Consider the following 24,003-nt stretch of genomic DNA (forward strand, 5'->3'; position numbering starts at 1 on the left):
ACACTGTTGGTACTGAAATATCTCAGCTTTCAATATGTTCCTCAATGATTTCCCTAGATTGGCTTTGTGCACTAGAGCCAGTGCTGTAATTATAAAAATGTGTCCCTTTTATGTGAGGACTGTAACTTCCACTTAGATTATGTAAAGTCTAATAAATTAGAGAATTTAGTTTTTGTGTAACTATCTAGCTGATATTTGCAGGAAATGGGCAATTATAGGCAATAAAACCGGACATGGTGCATTTCTCTATATTTAAGTCGCAGTACCATCACCACAGGATATTCGACACAGCTTTAAATGAAGGAAAACATTTCCTGCAGGGTTATACATTAATGATTTTATGATAACCGTATCAGTGTATCTTGTGGGCTTTGATTCAGCAGCACTAAAACGACTTTTCTACTCTGTAAAAACATCAAATCAAAACACAAATGCAGTTTACTTTATCATTATCAACTTGATTTAATGAGTCACTCACATTCTTCAAAAAGCAAATAAATATCACAAACACAACCCAAACACTTATTCAAAGCTTCATATTATCCCATTTACAGCTATCCACGTGAAATTATTTTCTTCCTGCTCTAGCTTTATGCTCTGGTTGTTCATTCACATCTGTCCACATTCAGTCCATGCTCGTTCTTCTTCTTCAGGTTTTGCTCCAGAGGAAGGCCTCGTTATCCAACACACTGGCCAGTTTATGGTTGAGGGGCTGGTGAAATTCCCTCAGGAGGTCTCTGGTGGCCGGAAGCATAGGACCCAGGTTCCTGTCTGCAACCCGCCGAGTGTTGGACATGGGACGTTTGGACAGTGCTGCATCTACCTTCTCTGATATCGGACCTGCAGGGAGGATGGGAGGCTGGTGTCAGATATACAGTACAAGAGCAACCCAGCAGCCAGAAAGAAATGTTTGGCAATGTGTGTTTCTGCAAAACACGTATCTGTTGAAAATTCACATTTCTTTATGTTGCAACTTTATGTTTCTTTGGGTTCAGATTCTGATCGTATGTTGTGACAATGCTGTGCTCAAGGTCTGGAAAAAAACAATTAGGAAAAGATCGTGTTTTAGCTTTTTTTTGGTTTGTCACCACACACAAGGATGGAAAATGTCCCGACTTCCCCTCTACCTCCCAACATGAAACTCAGCTCATATATATGTCATGTGAATGTGATATGACACATATTGTAGAAATATGATAACAACTGTGCTAACAACAGCAGAAACAACCAGATAAATACACAGAAAGATGTGGGCTCTAATTTATCTGAGATTGTAATATACAAAGAGTATGTACCTTTAGTTTTTTGGTCACTTACCAACACTCAGAAAATCAAAAACCTTCCTGATGGTGGCTTTCAGGTTAGCTGCGTAATCCTCTAGTCGAAGAACTAGAATCTGCTCCCTGTGGAAAACTGTCAGCCAGTCCAGCAAGAAGACGATGTACATCCCCAGACTGAGCCTCACCTGCAGGGAAAAATCACATCAGGTCAACATCAGATTGTTTAGTCAGCTGCTGTTTCCAATGTCAGACGGGGAACTTTCAATCTGTTAATTAAACATGAAGGAGAAGTCCTTAAAGTGACCTGTGATGAGGATGTTTATCGACTATAATAAAGAATAAAGCTGGTGAAATTCTTTTTTGTTGTTGTTGAATACCAGGCCTTGTTCTCTAACTATACTTTTATTTATTTTTTTATAGTTTAAAGTAATTTAATCACAACAATAAACACTGTTACAGCGAAGGGGGCAGCTTTTGAAAGAGCAGAAAGATGTCTGTGTCCATCATGAAGTCATAATCAAAAGTGAGATTTACTTGATCCTGATGCACTGACACGCTAAGTCCTCAGGAGGGCACCACAGCACAACACCAGCCGCTGAGGCTGAGCTTCTGTGTCGTGTCTCCCGTGACGAGTGGCGCAAGCAGAAATCCCTCATCTCCATCTCATCCATAACAGGAGAGTAAACACAGAACCTAATGTTGTTTTCTGAATGTTTTTGTTAGATCTGAGATTCTGTTTCTGTTCCGGTGGCTTCAGGTTGAGCTGATTGCTGCTTTTTACTGTTGTAAATCTCCCAGCATAACAGTGCTGTCACATACATGCTGTGATTATGGGTGACAGCCGACAGAGCTCATAACTCAGCTCGGTCCTGTGGGAGCGCTGTCTGATGGGATACATGCTGAAGGGTCTGAAGTGAGTCTGGGCAGCTAGTTAGTCATATTGTTCATAGAATGAGACGCACTTCAGTCCTGTAAGACCCATGTACAACCACTTCAAAGACAGGTTGTTGATAGGTGTAATTAAATATAGTTTTGAGAACATCATTTGAGCTAACCGGCATGGCGTTGTAGAGGCTGGTGTTGTAGACGCAGGAGTGGAGGGACTTCTCAGACAGGCAGGACTGAAACAACTGAACAGACTCTACGACCTTCTGATGGAAGTCCTCGGCTGACTTGTTGGCCATCTTAAAGTACAGGTAGTCAGAATAAAGCCTGGGAACAGAAGTAAAAAGAGGTGTAAGCCAGTTGGAACTGTGAAAGGACATTTAGCTGGATGTACAACAGGAGCTCTGATTTCAAACGAAAACGTTCTGCAACAATGACGAATTACAGGAAAACCTATTCACGGCGATCCAAACCAAACTGTTCTGCCACAGAAAAATCACATCTGTATCTATACAGACACATCTGCGGATGGATTTCTCTACAGTACCTCTCAACTGGATCTCTGAGCATTATGATGATTTTGGCATCAGGCTGGACTGTGTGGATGAAGTCCTGAGCCAGGAACGGGGGCTCTGTCTCCTCCCCGTCTCGGGGAAGATAGCTCCAGGCTTGGTTATCCCACATTGTGGATGCACTGGCTTCACCTGTCAACACATTGACAGTCTTAGTGTCACCTTGGGTGAACAACATTTCATTTAAAATGCAGCGAGTGGTGCACACACTCGGGCCTAATAATGTAGTGAAGCTGAATTTTTAGGCTGAAATGTTCGAGAGATGCTGCAAATTATGTGCTTGTGTGGGAGCATTATGCCCTCCTAAACTACACTTTAACAGATTTTTGAGAGTGAAGTTGCAATTTTTTAGATTTTAAAGCAGATGCGTTGTGCTTTTTCTTTTTTTTCCTTTCCTTCAGTGTTTTATAGGTTCTTGTGCATGTAAAAGATCTTGAAACTTAAAATGGTCAGTCAGCACCAACAGAAGCTCCTCTTTCCCACAGAAAACACTGCTCCTGAAACGCCTCGTCAGTAGTCCTGCCTTTAATTCTGTGACTTTGTGACATCATACTACTTCACCATGTAACACAATTGTATAATTTAGTTTTAAGAATTGATTTAGCACAGCTGCTCTGTTGTTGTTAGCAGTGCTGGCTCAGGCGTTTGTGCGCCGACCAATCAGAGGAGACTGGGTATTCAGGAGGGGGGTCCTTAAAGAGACAGGAGCTAAAACAGAGCTTTTCAAGCAGAGGGGGAGTACAGTGCTGCATCGCTGGACAGTATGAGAAAACTGATGTGTTTTCTTAGCATTAAAACATGTAAACCTATTCTAGTAGTAACCCAAAATAAAATTATGAACCTGAAAATTAGCATATGTCTCCTTTCAACTTGATTTTTGACAGTGCAGTTGCAACTTTTTAAATTTTAAGTTTGAGCAGAGTCTTTCACTTCAGCAAACCAAAGCCAAAAAACACATTTTAAAAGAAGGAAACCTACAAAACTAAATATACATTAAGAATTGCCCTCAAAAGTTGAATGCCACTTCTCTTCACAAACGTAATTTCTTTAATTCCTTGTTTATTGAAGGATGTTCTCTATTTTCCCTCAGGGTCAGAAGCAGAAAGCACAGAGAAAGAATAAAGGCGGTTGTGACAGCAGCCAGAGGCGTTTGAGCTTCTGTGTACACTTCTAAAGAGGCCAAGCTGTTCACAGAATATCAAGAATGATGTGAGCACCGCTGTAGGGCTCCTGAGGTCAGAGCCACTTGTGGAAAGTCCACTGAAAATGAGCAAAGCCCGACAATAAAAGAGAGGGAGACAAACGAGAGCTGTAAGTCAGGATATTTTGCCATTTGAAGGTCTTTAGAAAACACCAAATGAAAACTATAAAGGTTAGAGATTCTTCCATCTGATGCACAATGGACACTAACAATACCAAATCACAGCCACCCACGCACACACAAACACTTTCACATGTGTTCACCTGTTATGAACTGCAGTGAGCGGTGGTCACCAGATGAATTTCCACTGATTTCATCTTGAATGTTGTGGGCTGCCAAGTCAAACAGATCCAGGTAGTCTTCCACAGGAAAACTTTCCTGGAAGCCATCTTTGAAACGGATATAACCTGTCGCCCGAGGTAACAGAAAATAACACTCATTATATACTCTGTTATGGACTTCTTCACCATGAAATGCATTTAATGGGTTGTATAAGCTTTGAATCAGGGCGAACAAATTGAAAAATATTAAAAGCCTTAGTGTTTTGGTCGAGCAGACCCTCACATAAAAAGAGTTTGACAACAAAAAGAAAAAAGTTCTCCAGTGAAGAGAAAAAACGGAGCAGATGCAGATGGTCAGAGGTTATAGTCAGAGGTGGTAGATTAGTGTTTTAGCTTGCAGACTGGCTTATCAGCTAGACTAATAACTAACAGATGATCAACTGTGTTTGCTGATTTCACATTTACAAAGCCTAGAAGAAAAGTTTGAAGACAGGAGACAGCCTTGCAGCTCTGACTTGAAGTCATCACTTCCCAAACAATATGATGACCGTTTATGATAATGTTATTCGTTAGGACTTCAGTGAGCTTAGAAGTGTGTTTAGGAAACTGAAGACTCCTATTAATGCTGTTTAATTATTTTAATTTGGCTGAATTACAAAATCCCTCTGGATCGATTGTAGTGGTTTCTGCTCACCTGAGCGCAGGGTGTCGAGACCAGCTCCTAATTAATGAGTGAAAGTAGCTTGGGGCATTCCCCTTTCTAGCCATTCAGGGTGTGACGATGCCCTTTCGTGAGAGGTGGGGAAAGGCACCCAGGTCGGTCTGATTCTCATTCTGATTCTGTCCTGACACTGTGGTCTGTTTATTTGTTGGTCTTTCTAGTTGAGGGAAATTGTGAGCATCATAAGTCACCATTCCACCAGGCTACCTGCATCAGGGCTGTGCTTATTGTGCCAGAGTGTTGCTTGCCTTTCAATAACCTGCCTTCTGCAGGTTTCTTTGTTTTTGTCTTAACTGAACCCCCTGATATCCAAACCCCTCTACACACCTTCACTGTTTTATCATTTCATTTCATTGGGGCTTATGAGGCAGTAAACTAAATATATTTCAGTTTCATTATTTCCTAAAAAGGCATTATTTCCCTATCCCCTGAAGAGGCATTTTTTCATCGTTATCCAAGTATTAGTGACTGTTGGCATTCCTCATAGATTATGTGGTTTGGGGCTGGCTTTTAGGCATTTTCCTGCCACTATCGCCACATGCTAGTGAAGATGAAGTTAAAAGTTTTCCTCATTAAAAAAGACTTTACATCAAAGTTGCTCTATATATTCTGCCTTTAATCTGCCTTGTTTTCTCAATTAATAATTCATCAAGTTGAAATCAAAAGAATATCTTGTTTTGTCTGACCAAAACCCCAAATACTTGATCTACTTAAAGATGTTTAAAGTAGGACCAGGGAAAGCAGACAGTTCTCACATTTAAGAGCTTAAACCTGTCAAAAATGTGCCTTTTTTTCATGAACAGCACTTAAACAGTAAATCAGTTATCAAAATAGCTGCTGCTTAATTCTCTTTCGATCAACTAATCGTGGCAGCTCTTTTTCCACACCAGCCATCTGTTTCTTTCTTTTGGATGAATTCAGTCATAACTATCTTTCAATACGTCAGCTAGCTTCCATAAACCTTTGCCAAAATCATGGAAACATTTCTAAAAAACCGTCCATCTCCTAATGACTTACCAAAGCGTTTCCTGGTCCACCAGTGCGGCTCCTTCATCGTGTTGAACTTGACCTCCGGATGCAGCAGCAGCCTGTGGAACAAGTCAGTCGTGCCACATTTTGGTTGACCGATGATGTAGAAGAACGGCAAACAGCGAAGACGAAACTGTTTTCCGTCTCTGTGGTGTAAGTGCTGCTGGAAAGTAGTCCTCAGGCGGTCACAGACCGTCTTGAAGCTTTTTGAGCGCTGAGTAAAGTGGTTCCTCTTGTACAGATCAGGACTGAGTTCACCGGAGAACTCCTCGTACCAGCAAGGGCTCTTGATGCCGGGTAGGAAATGGCGAGGAATTACGGAGAATAACTGCAGAGAGGAACAAAGTGACATTAGACAATACAGACAGTCGACAAAATAACATATACCGTATAATACAGCATAGACTTGGGGGTGTAACGGTATATGTATTTGTCCAGAAGCATTCATACGAAGACTATGTCTGACTCCATCAGTCACACTATAGTGAGAGTATAACCATTCTGATCACACTCCAACAAAGAACGTTAGAAGAAGAAGTAGCAGTAGAAGAAGACATTGTGACTGACTGTACATGATGGCAGGTCAAATGGGACACAAGAGCTAGAGGAGCTGCCCACTTTTTTCAAATCAGCTGTGAGGGAAAGTCTCAGGTTCCCAGTGAACCACTTCTTGTACTACTGTCTGTTGAAAAGAAAGGAAAAATAAAACTGGTAGGCTACAATGTACTGTCGATGTACTATCTAAAGGGTATTTCCTGAAGAACAGCAGCTATTTTAACCTTAAAATCATAAAACTCACACTTCACAGAAAAGATTACAGTCAGTCAGAGACCACAGTCAGATATATCCAATTCTGTGTCTGTGTCTCATGGGACCGGCACAGAATCAGCTTACAGCATGTTAGATAAAGTGGGATATACCGCAATCTAGTTTCAGTTGGATGTTATTTGTACAAAAAATCTCTGTCCAGCACTTTATCTTGAGACTTGTTTTAATGAGAGTGAGAGACAGTCCTGTAACCTGGTGCAGTTTATGCTTTATTATAAACACACAAATGTTTGTGTATGCTGTCAAAAATTTCTGAAATTGCAATCAGTGCATCTCTAATTACAAGTTCTGATGACTTAAAGTATCAAAACATCTATATTTTATGGGCCACATGGCATTTTTCTGCAGCTTTTCAACTGATGCATCATCACCTTCATCATTTTGTGCGACTGTTTGTTGCATTATGTTGCACCACTGACCCACACTACTACCAGGTATTCAGCTCACTGACTCAATACTTGTGATTTCCAGCGTAACTGTCAGTGTTGCTGATGCTTTAGCCATTTAACACACATAAATAACTGATGTAGGGTAAGGTGGAAAAGCCTTATGAGAACATTCACTAAACAGAGGTGAATAACACTACATTAGCTCACAGCGGTCAGTGGGCCCTTAGAAACACTTAGCGAGATATGTAACCTGATATTAACTACAAACTTTAGCTCTAAAACCATTACAATGACTCAACACCTCTGTCAGTCTCACAGGCTGGTCATTATGAGCTTCACCGAACAGCCATTTACAGCAGGGCTGATTGTAAGGTGTTTGTTATTTGTCACTCCAACTGAATTATCATCCGATGTACAGCACAAACTTACATGTGAGTCCATTTCGATGACATCCTTTTCATCAGGCACCTTCCTGGGTTTGTATTCCAGTTTGGAGCCGACGAGCTTCACCAGCAGTTTCATGTCTATTAAATTCTTTTCAGAGGAAGCTTCAGCTGCCGTCGCACTGGTGAGGACGACCACAGGTCTGAACTGATCGGGCGAGGGGGTGAACAAAAGTCCCTTCTTGTCCCACGTCAGGATGTAGGAGGCCATGATGAGGAACGTCAGCGTCAAGCCCATCAGGAAGCTGACCACTTTGACTTTCGAGATGCTCCGAAGGTTAGTCAGTGACAACAGGGGAGCCCACTTAACATCCATGTTTTCAGACACGTTCGGGTGCCTAAAGTCAAAAAATGTCCTGACAGGCCTTTTCCCATGATAGTCCTCAGCCATGGGCAAGCTGTGGAGGCAGTAATTGTGGTCCTTTTGGGGGTTGCTCCCATATTTGCAGTCCGATAGCGGCATACTGACATTGAAGAAGAGTCGGCATGTAGAAAAAAGGAGACGGGAAATTATTCTCTCAAAGCCTCACCTAAAGGAGGTTGTGTGTCCTGATGTGTCCATTCATCATAGTTTTTAATCTGCAGGTCGTCATTTGTCTTCATTTCTTCAGCAGGGCCTCCTGTTAATCACAAACAGTTGTTAAAACACAGCTCATGGCTTTTTTTATTTAAAAATGACTTTGGCTCTTTTCGTTTCCTTTGAAGTATTTCAGGCATCTCCAAAAAAGGTGGTAAGAACATTTTTAATATCAGGGTATTTGAGGGAGCCTCCTGGGGAATCGGTGTGTGAATTTCTATAACTACGCTGCCTTCTATAGCACGAGCCACCTCTAAAACGTTTGAGGTCAGCTGCAGAGTGTGTGTGGTCTGCCTTTGCTTTATGATGAGGGCTGTATAGCACATGCAAAGACAAGTTCTCCTAAGAGACGTTCAAGGTCAGAATAATAGTTACTCTGTAATTCAAAACTAAAAACACACGATTATTCTCTGTGAGCTAAAAGCCCACTCACAGCTCTGTTTTGTTAACCTGGAAATATCATTTCAAGATCAAGGTTTTCTACAGAGGGAACCGAGCTAGGTATTGATACAGGTGGACAGGGCAGGCAGTGTGGCAAGTGCATGAATTTTGTTATCTTTTCCCTCCACATGAATAATAAAAAAGTGTTCATTATTATTTCTAGGGTTCAGTGCGAATAAATTCCAGACACCGAGGTGTAAAATGTTTTTAATACACTTCTCTGACACTTCCTCAGCCAGTAATGTATTTCTTTTTACTTTTGTTGCAGTTTGTTAGATTTAACAATCCCACTGGACCGGGGAATGAAACCCAGCACCGAGTACAGTCTAATTTTACAGTGCTGAACAACAGCGGCCTGTTAAAGTGTTGCCACAAAAACATGATGTGACTCAACATGTTCACGCTCACATTATTAAATGGCGTCTCCGTCTCAGTCATCTGAGGCGACATTTCTTAAACATACAAAGAACTTTCAGCTGGTTATTAAACAGTTTCATATATTCTGATGCTTCTAGCGTATAAACAAACACGACCATCAGCAAGAGGATTGGCCATATACGTAGTTATTATAGTCTTTGGCATGTTGTGCGATTTGGCGTCCCCCACAGTCATAACACCACAGTCATAAATACAAATCCCAGGTCTGTAACAATTTGTCAGACGCAGTGTAGGTGCTAACTACAAACAAAACTCATTACGTCATAACAATGTTATGAATCTTGAAGTAAACATGTATGTAATGCTGTGATCCTACCCTCTCACTGAGGTTACATAGTGCAGAAACAAGTGATGGGGGGCGGAGTGGCTGAGACACCATTCACTGTATTACAAGACACTGTACCATCAACATGATTTTGAAGCTGTTATTTTAAAGGTAAAAACATTACATAATGTTGCTTTAAATCCTCTCAAAGGGTAGGTTTTTGTTTCCATGTCAGATACGTCATAAACTTAAAACTATTGTGCTGAGGATGAATTGAGAAGTCACAGTCTGCACAAGCTGCTTTGTAGTCTGGAATAGTACAGCGCAATAACAAAGTTTACCTCATTTCACCATGGTCTTATTACAGTTATTAATCTAACGTAGCCACAAATAGGTAGATGATCTCATAGCCATGCCTCCTGCAAACAGCTGATTAAAAACACGTTGACTCTTTCCCTAGCCAGATCAAGGTCTTTACTAGGGGTGGCTGTTACCACTTTTGTCCACAGGGGCCGCCAGAATCAACAAAAATTGAGTTCCTCGTAGCTGCTTTAATTTGTTTCAGTGAAAGTAATCCAACTAGATATATATTTATATATATTTTATATATAATATTTGATTTTTGGGTGCTAATATTGATATTTCAGGCAATATACGCTTTTTTGCAATGATCCCTTAAATGTAGTTATGCAACAAAGAAATGAAATCATTGGAGGATATTTTACGGTTTAACAATAAACTAAACTAAACTTCACTATGAATTTAATCATTATAAATTACCCCTAGCATCTTTTTCTGTGATACAATCTCTTAAAAATGTTTTCATATCGGTGCATATCTGACAACATTCACGTCAATACCAATATATATCTGTGATAGGCCAATACTGGCTGACAAATTCAATCAATTCCAGAAAGAATAATTGATCACTGTATCTACAGTAAATAAGCAACTGCAACCAGCTAGAAACCATTTACTTTCTGCACTGACAGTGCAGCCGCCTGCAGAAGTGATTGGCAGGTTGCCATCATATCTGCAGGGCAGGTCTTTCCTTTCACCTACTGTAGCTGTTACAGATAGCAAAATCTTAAATTATTGGACAATGTTGTGAAAAAGATACAAGCCTGGGGGAGGATTTCAGAGGTTATTGGCTGTGTTGAGAGAAAGAGAGAGGTGCTCTGTGATAGACAGCCAAAACTCAAATGTTCACCCGTTAAGTAGTGAAACCTCACAGGCTTTTTAGACATCACCAATGTGTAATCGCGAGGACATGTTAATATGAGGATGGGACAGCACTGTTTATATGCAAACTAGTCGTAATGTTGTCAGACCAAACAGATTAAAGAGGTTCTCCAGTTAAAGGGGATTGCTTCTCAGCCTGTAAAAACACTTTAATTGCATCTTTGCGGCTCTGAGGGGAGCCGTCCAAAATCTTTAAAAACAACCCCTTCAAGACATTTTAAAGAATTATCACAACCAACTCAACTAACAAACCTGCCTGTGACCCGTGTACGTGTTTCTCCTCAGCGGCTCATTCCAAACAAAGTCTGCATCAGTGCGGACTTGCTGTATGTTTGCACAGAGGGCTGAAAAGTAGACGAGAAAGCCGGTTCACACCTGCAGATTTCAAAATGGGACGACTCTGAGCCCTTGCAGACTTATCAGGAATGCATGGCAATATCTGCAGACCTAGGTGGGTAGACGCTGGGGTTGGGCAAAGAACTTTTTTTCGATCCCTCTAGATGGTTTATGGGCCTCATATAATGAAATATCAGTAGACAGAGTCGGGCTCTTTAAAATGTCAATGATACCTCTCACTAAATGTCTACATCCAGGACTTAATAGTTTAAGCTATACAGAACCTTTGCATGACTGTATTTTCATATTCTGATGTTGTTTATATTCTTTTTAATGTGTAAATCCCTTTGTAGTTGTGTTCTGAAGTATCACATCAATAAATGATACTGTTCTCTGGTTTAATTTCTATATTTCTAAAAATCCAGGTAATTGCTATCCTCTCCGTTCCCTGCAACTATTAATCTACTCTCCTCATTAAAGATTAATGTCTAGTTCGAGGAAAAATTCAAAGTGCGAGAGAAGAGAGCGATTTGGAAATGTGATAGAGCATAAAGAGGACAGTGAGAGCAAAAGGGTAAAGCGTGGAGTGGAGAAGTGAAGCAGTGCAGAGGAGAAAAACAGTGTGAGAAAGAGCAGGAAAGACAGCCTTTGGACCTCTTCGGTCTAAAAAATCGATCTGTGGCGGGAAGCAAACAGCAGGTGGGATTGACTGAGATGAAACCCCGTCATCAAAATCCTGCTGACTCCAAAAAAAAAACCTGCATTCATCATTGCATTAGAAGTCTTTGTTGTCCCACGAGCACAAAATGTCAGGACTGATCTGGTGCCAGAGCCAGAATAGATATTACTCATGTAGTCGGTGCGATTTGTTGTGTTGTTTAGACTATGAGTTTGTCGGATTACCTGAAAGGCTACACAGCTACAGAAGATGCTGTTGATAGTATTCTGTCTTAGTGTCTTTCTTTCTTTTCCTATGCAGCTACTTGTACTCTCAATATCTCCAACTAAATCTTTTGAATTGTCCATATTCTGTATTATTCTCCAAGATTACAATACCAATAGCTCAGAGTGGCCACATGTTTATGGAGAAAGAAACTGTTCAGAAACACAGATCTGATGTCTGACGTAGAAATGTGAGTGTTTATCAGCACTTTCTGTGAAACGATGGATAATAGATGCAGTTCCATGTTTTTCTGTAAAAGTAATAACAGTTCTTGTATGAAACCAGTGCGTCAACATCCTTTGGGTCTTGTGCAGAAAGAATACCAGTTTGTCATGTCTATAGCAAACACAAAAACAAGACTAGGAGTCTACAGCGATGATTGAGCCAAAGCGGTTCCTGAATGCTCACATCAGCATCCAACATGCTCACAATGATGATGCTAACATGCTGATACTAGGCAAGTATGATTACCATGTTTACATCTTAGTGTGTTGGCACAAAACACAAAGTATAGCTCACGCTGATGGGAATGTCATCAGTTCTTCAGGTATTTGGACTAACATGGTGGTTCCTTTGGAAGCTTTCTATTATATTACAAAACTAGTTCAGTGAAACGTGTTTTGGCAGTTGCTGAATCCGTCTTCATTTTACCCTGGCCACAGTTTTTATAGTTTAGTTTGTAAGGAGTTGACAGAGGCAGCAGGTCGTGCTGGATGCCCCTAATTTGTATAACGTAGCCTAGACCTCAAACGTATGCACATGAGAAGTGGGCAACACAACAGACACCGACATTATTACAATTCATCCTGAGGGGAACATGAACTTGTGAGCCAGATTTCAAGGTAATCCATGCAATATTTGTTGAGATATATCATTGTGGCACTACAGGAAACAGTCAGGGGTTTCATCCTCTGTACACATGATTGTCTGGCAAAATTTCATTGTATTAAAATGTTGAGATATTTCAGTTTGGACCAAAGTAGTGGACCGACCGACAGACCAACACGGTCTGGCTCTAAATATTTTCACAGCCACACACTTTCTATTTCTTTTCACTTCTATGTTGATTTCAAACCCCACTCAGAGTGGGGCCTCGGTATGGTGACATCGCCAGACAGTTGTTCTGTCTGTCCAACACAAACATCAACATATCACAACAACTACTGGATGGCTTGATGGCTTGGATATCAATCCTCATCTGTTTGGTGAGAAAGATCAGGACATATTTTGTTTGTGTCACAGTCGGGCCAAAATTTCCAACTTGTTGAAATGAACTGGGCAGATTGCCATGGAATTTAGAGAGCGATGCTCCCAAAGGATGAACTTTGCCTATTTGGACAGTGACTTTCCTTCTTTTCCCATCCTCAGGTCAAAATATCAGTTTGCACAAGATATCCCATGAAACAATGTGGAGACTGCCGTGAAATCTGTTGAATCTGTTCAGGCTGAGTGGGTAAAAGATCTCGATTTAATTATCCCAAAGCTTTTTATTTCTAACACCGACCATGAGGCCAAGGCTAGAAGAGCTGCTTTTTCTTACATTTAATTACAATTCATATTAACCAGGTCTCCTCTCTAGATAATAAATGGGCTTATGAACTCCACTCCTCTGCTGTTTGCATATATTGTCAAACCAGGACTGAGATTTGTTTTTTTCTTCCAACACAGTCAACAAATGGAAATTCTACCTTGTGTTGTTTTGAAAATCCAATCTTCCTGTTTCCTTTTTTTCTGAATCCTGATAAAGTGCAAGTTGGGTCACAGGTTACTGAGTGTATCAAGTGCAATCGGTTTATTTTGGCTTTATCAAACCTCTCCCATGTATTTTTGGATGATTGATGCATATAAGCCTATAAGTAACTGCCACTCATTCACTTAAACTATTGTAAGAATTGATGGATGAATTAATGAATGAATGAATGAATGAATTACTTGAGTAAACTTCATGTTATTAAACTGGTCCGTCCAAAATGGGATTGTATGGCATACAACAATACTACATAAAAACTGTATTTGTGTGTTTTTGTGGTGTCCTTTGCTCTGTTCCCCTCCTGTTTTCTACCGGCCTGATTTGTCCTCCACACCTGTCTTGCATCTGTCTGATTGGCCCTCTTCCCTGTGTTCCTCCCCAGTCTGCTTTCCAACCACACTTGCACTACATCTCCTGATGAGGAGATGAGATATTTCATTGAGAAAGTGAAAAGCGATCACCAAAGTCATGAGAACTGTTCCTCTAGGATCTACAGTAAATGTAATAATAACCCATCCAACACTTGTTTTTAAGCCATCAAACTTGTGTTAATCAATAACAATTATGTTAATTATTGTAATCATGAGTCTAATGTAAGAGGAAGACAGCGGGGGAGATATCAGCCACTGTGCTCACCTCCAAAGCAGACAGAAGCATGGAGGATCGACCTTGTGCATGGGCTTTGGAGACTACTTCAGGTGTCTCACTCTCACAACATCTCCTTCCTATGAATAGTTATTGGGACATCGATTACCATGGCAACGGTAGAAGCTTTGAAGCATTTGCGTCAACCCGAGTCTTTGCACTCTGCCTGGTGGCCACTGCACCTATAATGAAATACATTTCCAACTGATTTTGTAATAACGATACTTTAAGCTGTGATAATGGTCCATTGTATCAGTGTCGTGTGGCCGTTATATGGACAAACCATGAAGCTCGTTATTTTTAATTATCCCCAGCTGTGCAGATTCCACAGCTGTGTCACATTTAGTATTCAACCTTTTGTGCCGTTGATAAATATCAACAATTACACTGTCAAACTGCAGGCCTGTGTCTTCCTCCATCTCCTTCTAGTCAAGGTGACAGTGTATGAAAATATGATTGCGTTTACTTCAGATGGGCTTTTACGCATCTGCTTTATTTGCTCGCTGAAATTCTCTTTGGAGTGTTAAATGCACGCTCCTTATGCACTGCCTCCTCGTCTTGCACCGTCTAATTTATCCCTCTCTCTTTACCCTTCACGACAAAATGACGCCAATCAGCCTCAACCCATTCTGTGCTGCAGATACCGAGATAACAACTAAACAACAAATCAGCATCCCTGCAGAGGCAAAATGCTGCATGATGTATGCAGATCTCTCTTAAACATCAACAATATGAAAAAAAGATGATCTACTGTGACCACAAAATCAGTTAAAGTGAGCAGATAATCAGTCCCAGGAGCCTGCACTCAGCATACACACATATTCTCACCTCTCGTGAAACATGTTTCAATCATGTCTTGGTGTTTATAACTGTGTAAACACACCATGACCTTGTACAGTACACTCTGGGACTGGAACTTGGCTGAATCCCAGCACTGGGAAATGGGAGGCACCAATGCCACAAAAGGAAATAAAACAGGCTCGCTGCTGATGGGGAAGCGAAACAAAGATAGATTGGATACCAAACTGAAGTAATAATAAAACTTTCTCCATGTGGATGAAAAAGTAATCAAGAGTCAAAGTAATTTTAAGGACAGAAAACAACAATTACTCCCAGCTGGGGGGGTTTCAGAGATCAGGCTTTTTTTTATTTCCCAATCAGATTTGGGATGATATCTTGGCAGGAAATCTAACAGCTCCCTAAGACCACAAATATCTCAGGAAGTGGACTTCATCCGTCTCTGATGCTGGACAAGTCCTCCCTTTCCTTTTCACATCCCACTTAAAGAAAATGGACGAGCAGGTTGAGTTTCTGTCGCTGGAGAGACATTCTGACTCCTTAATTTTGAATAAGCAGCCTGTTGAAGCAACGCTACAGTCTAAACAAAACAGAGATGTGCGAAGAAAGCACCAGAAATGTTAAACCTCTTGTTTAATATTTGGGTCTGTCTTGATCAGCCAGGTCACCACAGTCCACCTTGACATCTGGAGCGCAGCTGCGGTCCTCAGCTCAACTGTGTATGTGTGCATGCGTGTAAGTGTATATATCTGTGTCCATGTGTTTTCCTAATAGCAACAGGTTGTTTGCTTTGGCAGCGCTTTAAAACCAATGTGACATTAATAACAAGCAGCCTACATCTGAATCGCTTGTTCTACTGTTTAATAAGTGTGAGGGAGAAGGAATGTGCAGTTCTGAGGAAAAGAGGTGGATTTGAGGTCTTCCTGGGTGGGCGGTGCAGCCTTTTGTCACTTAAAGGGTAATTCCAGTTTATTACAGCTTGGGTTTTCAGAGTTCTGGCCATTGCTAGTGACAGCTGACAGCTGTGACAAGGCATCAAAGTCCAACAATCAGACAGGTTTGCCAGGTGAAGGCACTTTTTCTTTGGAGTTGAAAGAAAAGGTAAGCCTACTCAAAGTGCAGGTAATATTCCCTCATGACACAAACTACGATAAGTGCAAGTCAAACCAGGACTTCAGTCTGTAAACTGCAAAGGTGTATTAAGAGACCCGGACTGTTGGTACCATGTTCAAGGATGGCACACAAAAAATTTTCTTCTGGCTTCTTCATTTTTCTGGCCGATCGAGCATTAATAATAAAGGGGCATTATGTACGTTTTTTTTTTTTTTTTAATTGTCAACAGAATGTGAATAAATAGCAGTTCTGACACTATGTGTCCGTATCCTGTTGCAGAGATATCTACTAAAGTTTGAATGCTAACCAGCTAGCCCTGGCCCATCCTAGCTCAAAGCACCTGCGCTAGTAGCTTAAACACTGACCCACCGCTGGTCCCCGAGCTCCCAGCCTGAACCACTAGCCACACAGCTAACTGAGCTTACTAGATAAGGCAGTGACAGTTAGCAGCAGTTAGCAGTTACCCTGGTGATACGCTGCCCCCTATTTGTTTTGAGTATGAATTTGACAGGTAGCCACTTGTTGCCTATTGCAGCTTTGAGGCCAACCTTGGCTTTATTGAAAAAAATCCTGTGTTTGTTGTTTCATCTGTGCTCCCAGGTGTCAGCAATTAACTTTGTGTTTACTGATAGACCTCGAATCAAACTTGTCATACATCAGATTCATCCTTTAGGCAATGTAACAAGAGATGTTCATTGTTGTTCATTGTTCAATTTTATTTTCATTTGATTACAAAATGATGATGAGGCTTATCAATCCGACCACAGGGGGTTTTTCTACCTGCCAGGACCAAACGCTCTAACCATCAAGATCGAACAAAACTGTTTTGAACACAGATTATTGAAAACCTGATTGAGCATGTTGGTATTAATGGGGTTTTTTCCGGTCTAAAAGAGTAACTCCTCTGCCTGATCATGTTATTCACGAAGAGGCAAAAGCTCCGCTGAGGCTTTGGTTGGCAACCCGCAGCTTGATGTTCTCCACCGACCTGACACATGTATTTCTTGAGTCGCAACCAGGAGTGCATTTGGTTGCCATTCATGAACAAACGCTCGAAGACAGAACCTGTCAGTGGCGCTCAACTGCTGCTGCTTTTGATTGAGTGTGACGACCTACTACTGTTAATCCTGTTTGCACACACAAAACGTTGCCACATGACGTGTCGCAGCTCGTTGGATCTCTTTATTACCCCTTGTGAGCCAAAAGCTGTTCACACGCTCAATATGTATCTCGAGGTAAAACACAAAAGTTCATACTTGTGAAATGAATAATTCTAATTTTAAAACCTTTATAATTAAGCCTGTAATTACTGTGTGTCATGAACATAATTATATCTTGTGAATCACTCGTGACTTCTATGAATACATTTCCCTTTTAGCACTGCCTGATCCCACAATGTAATTGTTTTTATACGTTTGGGAAAATATTAGTCTTGGCTGATGACTCAGACTCTCATTCGGGGCTGCAGCACGTACGCAGCTAATTGTGGACATTTTGATTTAATGCGTGTCTTGATCTTTTCAGAGATTGCCGTCAGTGTTTAAATAGTAAAGTGAAAACGTGGGGTGTATTGTTATAAAATGCTTATCACTTAAAAATAACATCAGTTTCTAAAGCAATAATACTCCTAATGGCTTACGCTGCGGTCTAAATGAACATGTTACGTGCTGGATGTTCAATGTTCAGTAACTTTATCACACATTATAGATGCAGTTTCTTTTTCTTGTGTACATGCAAATTCAACCGAACAACTCTATTTTGAAGGATGACAAAGAGACAGAATACTTTTTTGAAATCAGCTCCAGTGACGGAGAAATGATGTCAAAACAACAAATCATCAGGCGGAGAAGAAAAACAAACACAGAAAAATATCCCAGTGAAAAACATCATCCATCAGGGAAAATTACTCAACGGCAGGACAGCCCGAGCTGAACAACAAGGGAGTGAAGGATGCAGATAAAAGCTTGACCGCACTGATTCTTCCTCTCTGAAACAGTTTTCGTGTCAGAAAATAATGCAGAGCCCATCTCGCATTTCTGAGGATCGCTGTCATCTGAAGTTAAAAACTACCAACTCTTAGAATAGAAACTCGGAGCTGTTGCCAGAACACTTAAGTATCATGCAATCCTCCTGCATTCCTAATGTGCTCTGTTCTCTTCTTCCATTTGTGGTGGACCCCCAGAGTCCAGTCTAAACAATCTGATACGGCACAACTCTCTCCCTTCTCATACTTTAAGCATTACCTAACCCTTCCATACAACAGCTCTTGCCAAAAGAAGCATGGCTTTGACATCTCAGCCACCCTCGACATTTGTTCCACAAACTCAGGGGGCAACCTAAAACCTTCCTGCCCGGGCGACCAGGCAGACTGCGTGGCTGGGACTGAGTGTCGGCTTGAGTTATGGGGGCGTGGAAAGGTGCTACAATTCACCTTCCCTCTCGCTCTTTTCACCCTCCAATTAACAATAAAATACAACTTTAGTGATTTAGAAGCTGCACTGAGAGTCCACCAAGGCAATTTTGTCCAAAAGGTCATCCGCCTACCTGTCAGGACCTCCGCTCTGCACTGTGAGCAGAGCGGCAGCCCCCTTTAATGGACTCGACCAGGGGAGGAAATTGAACTAAATGTCAAACAGAAACAGCGGGTGCACAAACCTCTCACACATATCCGACCCCAGACTTCAAAACCAAAGAATCCACAAGTCCACAGAAACCATTTAGGCATCATGGAAGGAATCAGGAATCTGTCAGTGTTGTGTTACAATAAACAGAACAATAATTACATGATAAGTAAGACGTCGGGAGCTTGTGTACAAATGTTTACAATTACGCCTCATAACTCAGCCTTGTTTGTGGTTGAATCTCTGGTAGATCGAGAGTCTTTTGGCCCCCGACAGACATGACACTGAGATACTCTGCAGCTGTTCGACGAGGGAGAAGATTCAACCAGGAGGATGTTAGTTTTAGGAATTACAGAGACTTAAACACATAGTTTCCCCTTTTGGGGGGACTTTATAGCTGATCTCTGACGCTTATTAAAGAATTTGTATGCTGTGATTTAATCTTTCAAATAAGTTTGGGCTATTATTAGAGTTGTGTCTCTGTATAAAGCGATGCTAATCTACTGTGAAATAGAGAACAGATGATTTAAAAAATAAAAGGTACATTTATGACTGAATATGCCAAAATGTTTAATATCAGGATAATTGAACAAAAACATAATTTAGCTAAGGAATAATCGTCATAATATCTTTTTGTAATAATCGCATAAATAAATGAATACATAAATAACAGATATACTCACACTGGAGTTGGGTCGCTTCAACACACGCGCCTGTTCTGGTGCCGCTCACGAGCCATGCTGACCACCAATCAAAGCGGTTAAAACGAGCTGACAGGTGTGGTGAGATGAGCCTGACTGTGTCCTCGGCGTGCACGGTGCTCATGTTGACAAAACGCAGTCAGCGTTGTGTCGCGGAAATGCGCGACTTTCCGGAGTCTCCATCTGACTGACTGACTGACTGAGTGAGCTGCCTGCTGCCCGAGCGCAACACAGAGTGAAGAGGAGAGAGGAGGAGGAGGAGGAGGAGGTGTGGAGCAGCGCAGGAAACACCAGAAGCACAGTCAGTTTCATCTACATGTCGACCTCAGTGTGCTTTTTATTTTGTATGATGAATGGTTAGATAAGTGTCAATGTGTGTCCTATTGGTCGGGTCCTCCAAACAGGGGACTGAAACTGAAAACTGAATCCAGGAAACCACAAAGGCACGATGTTATCTGTGACTGAAGATATAGAAAAGCTCACAGTAAAGCTGTTTCCTGAACACATGAAAATTCAGTCAGTATCTACTCAACCCCCTCCATGACGATGGAAAGTCAGGCGAAGTTTCATAGTCCACAAAACATTTCTGGAGGTTCACAGCAAAGTAGCGTTTCTACTAAGTAACTACATTTCTGTATTCTAAAGGTAATTTATTGCTACTAACTTGTTTTAAAACGTAAAAAAAGAAAGAAAGAAAAAGAAAAAACACAAAATGGCTCCACTAATTGTCAAATGATGTAATTTACGCCATTCACTTTAGCCGCCAAGCTAAAAACGTCAACGTGCGTCCCGTCTAAAGCAGGTGTACGAGGTCGACCATGCGTTAAGGCTGTAAATAAGCACAGGTGGTTGATGTGGCTGCTTCGACCTTTAATATGTTGTCGATCCAGTTTGCTGCCTGCTGTAGTGCAAAACGGTCTCATGTTGTAAATGATTTGTTAATAACGATCAGACAAACATCTTGCGTCCGCCACTGTCATCAATAATGTCTTTTCAAATCAAATTGCGATGTTGGGGCTTCTGGAGACTTGGATTATGTCAGAAAAGTTGTATGGCATTTTACTTTGATTTTGTTTGGGTTGTTTATTTTAAAACAAGTCCCTATCTTCTTCAGTTGTTTAGGAGACTGCTGTTTACTGTGAAGCTCCAGAATTGTTTTGTGGACGGCGAAACTTCACCTGGCTTTCCATCAGCGTGGGGTTAGAGTAGATAATGACCTCAATTTTTGGGTGAACTTTAAGTTCACTTTATAGATTTTGTTGCTTATTAAGATGAGCAGTGAACTGTGGAAGATTATTTACATTTCAGTAGGAATGATTGCATGGCATTGTTTTGGATTGAGTTACTGTTTCATTATACTTTATAGCACTACTTACATTTGTAACATTTAAGCTGCACTTCATGTCCCCTTGCCTCAGAGTAAACATTGTTAGCTTCGACCCAGAAGGGATATTCATATGTCAGAGGGAAGGATGACTCGGGACAAGTAATCCATCTATCTTCTTTTACTGAAGATGGACTTGTAGGATGTCCTAAATCCAGTCCAAACCAGAACCAGCGAGCGACCACACAACAACAAACAAAGCAGAACTGCCACCTACGTAGTTCCGGTTGCAAGTGATAGTAATAGTACCAATACTACAATATCGGCAGGTGGGTGAAGCAGAGTAACATGTGCAACGAGGCGTGTAGTGTTGTGAAACAGGCTTACAAAGCTACTGTATCAACTCTAGTGTATAAGAGAAAACTTTGATTCACAATGCTCCAGTGTTCTCAAGAAACTCCCCAGTGTTCAGTACCATAACGTGCACATTATTCCCTGTAAATGGTCCATTTTATTTAATTTGGCTGCGTCACAGTCGTTTCACTTTCATGCACAAACCAGACTCCGGCCTTGATATAATCCCCACATTATTATTTCATCTCTGTTTGGATGCCCATACCTTTGTGATGAAGATGAAATGGTACTGACGCACAGCGCTGTATGGCCTGGAGCGACTTGGAGAAAGGGCGTAGCGTTCAGTCAACAGCTTTCGATGTATGTTTTTTGAAAGCTGTATTGAGCAATCAGGGACATTTATTGGTGATGTAATAGCCGCAGCACTTTGTATTATTACCGGAACAGATGTCACCTGAGGAAAACAGGTTGTTGCACTGGTTTTTAAATGATGACCGTAATGTTCTTTCTGCACTAATGGAGAATCTTTTCTGCATTAGTCGTCATGACTCATCCTGTGGGAGTCAGTGAGAATGTTTCACAATGATAAAACAACAAGACGCTGAACTGCAGTCCACTCAAATGCGGTATACAGTTAATATATTAAAGCAACATTATGTGACTATTTCGTCTTAAAATAACAGCGTGAAGGCCCACTGTCGCTTTTTTACGCACTATGTAACTTCAGTGAGAGGGTAGGATCATCACACAGCACCAACTATCACTTTGATAAAAAACAGATCATATTCTAAGGAAGAAACTTCCCTTTTTTCCCCCCTCTGATGTCCTTTAGCTACTCTGCCTCAAGTCTCATGGATTTTCCTAAAAGCAACCTATAAGTGCTGCATACCGTAGCTACAAGTTAGCTCTGTTAGCCTAGAGGACTTTGCTCAGAACACAGCCAAAGAGCACATGTCTTTACACCGCTGTGACGGCATCTTTAGACCACTGGGACCAGGAGGATTTCAGCCAGACGTGCGGGTAAAAAAAGAACCGAGCTCAGCAGCCTCAAGGGACATCGTGACAGGGGTGAAGAGACCAAAGAGGATGCTGATGGAAGAAGCTGAGAAGAGACAAGGAGACAGTGACAGAGCGAGACAAGTAAATCATAGGCTGGCTTTTAGTTTGTTGGGAACAGCCACGATAAATAAAAGGCGGCACGACAGATGGAGAGCCGTTGAACAGATTTCAGATTTCAGACGACTTTATTAATCCCACCATGGACACTTTGCCAAACAGCTTGCCTTGCACACATAATTAAACATACAGTAACATGTAGACACAAAAATAGATGATTAATAAATAAAATAAGAATACAATAGAATGAAATATGCCAAGGTGTTCAGTGGAATAAAGTAATCTACAGTAAATAGAATAGAATTAAATTAATAGAATAAAAAAACAGTTAAATCAATAAAAACATCTACAGAGAATTTAAGAGACGAATCGCAGACGGAAATAAACGATTTGGAGCAGCGTTAAGTTTTACAAGCAAGTAAAATGTTACGACACCCTGACGGAAAACAGAGTAAACTCCCCAACAAGAACATGTCCAGAAGTGATATTAGCTGGCTCGCTAAGGTATATGGCTTGTGATTGACTTGCTAGTTTTTTACCTTAAAACCAAGTCAGCTCATTTCGACAGAGGTTTGGCTGGCAGCATGTTACAGCCAGGTGCCAGGCCAGTTCAGGTCACGTTAGCTTGGCGTTTTGTTGTGCAAACTTTAACTGCTGCACGGCAAAACAGCCTGAGCATGCATGTGTACTCATTACATGACAGACATGCCGAGTTTAGTTTGTAATTAGCGTTAGTAAGTAACATTACATTACGTCTGACAAACTGTTACAGAAACCTGGGATTTGTATTTATTTATTTATTTATTCCAATTTATCCATTTTAAAGATTTGTGACCTTGTTTTGCTGTTGACATGTTGCCATTTCTATATTCTAAAGGACATTTATTTTGAAATATCCACCTATTAGAAATAAATGATTTGTGCAGTATTTATCTCACAGCCTATTCACATTTACCTCAGTGAATGGAGTTGTATCTGCTTGGGCACAGGTATAAAAGTGTTATCAGTCCATAAGGTGCTACTGTGTTAAGCTGACCAGCCACATTTTAAACACTGGTGTGTATCTATAAACTCACCGTATCCTTTACTAAAAACACAACAGGCTTATGTGTTCAGATTTATTTAGGCTGGCGTTAGGAATGGATTGATTACATACACACTGACATCAAGTCGATGCCTCGTCTACAACTGATATCTCTGCTACATGATGGCTGCTAACAAGACGTTACTCTTACATTTATCACGTTTTCTATACCTCAAAATGCATTTATACTATTAGACTGTGAATTTCAAGCTTGGCACCACTTTGTCAAGTTTGTCATTAAATCCAGAAAAGACGCCAGCAAACAACAAAGTGTCTCCACAAATGCAAAGTGCGTTGCCAGTTACAGTATTTATCAGCTGGGATGAGTTTAACGCTGTGAAAGGACCTATCACGATGAAATGAAATCCTTTCACGTCACTCTCCCTCACACGAGATAGAGTATTCTCTGTAAGCCCCGCCACTGACACGTTTCCTCCTCTTTACAGGAAGGAAATTAATTCTGTTGTCGAGAGCCAACCCCCTCTCCATTCGTCATGACATCTGTTTCTTGCGGGGAATAAACAGAAAGAAAAAAAAATAAGAGGAATGGAATGAAATGTCGAGGGCTGCCGCGATGTTCATCTTTGGAGCTCCCACCGGTTGCAACTGTAAAGAGGTGAGATGGT

At 41.0% G+C, this 24,003-nt stretch overlaps 1 protein-coding gene across 1 annotated transcript; it reads right to left on the minus strand.

Annotated features, from left to right (window-relative positions):
* Positions 1-443: 443 nt before the first annotated feature.
* On the minus strand, positions 444-19,692 carry LOC141009907 (carbohydrate sulfotransferase 15-like). The gene is made up of 8 exons (XM_073482650.1): positions 19,482-19,692; positions 7,616-8,249; positions 5,958-6,297; positions 4,202-4,345; positions 2,713-2,869; positions 2,336-2,492; positions 1,318-1,465; positions 444-840 (listed from the first exon to the last, which is right to left on the minus strand). Exons 2-8 carry the CDS (start codon positions 8,090-8,092, stop codon positions 650-652), a joined length of 1,614 nt encoding a protein of 537 aa, XP_073338751.1. The 5' UTR covers positions 8,093-8,249; positions 19,482-19,692; the 3' UTR covers positions 444-649.
* Between the last annotated feature and the right edge of the window lie 4,311 nt (positions 19,693-24,003).

The sequence above is a fragment of the Pagrus major genome, chromosome 15 (assembly GCF_040436345.1).
Source record: "Pagrus major chromosome 15, Pma_NU_1.0".
NCBI classification, from domain to species: Eukaryota; Metazoa; Chordata; class Actinopteri; order Spariformes; family Sparidae; genus Pagrus; species Pagrus major.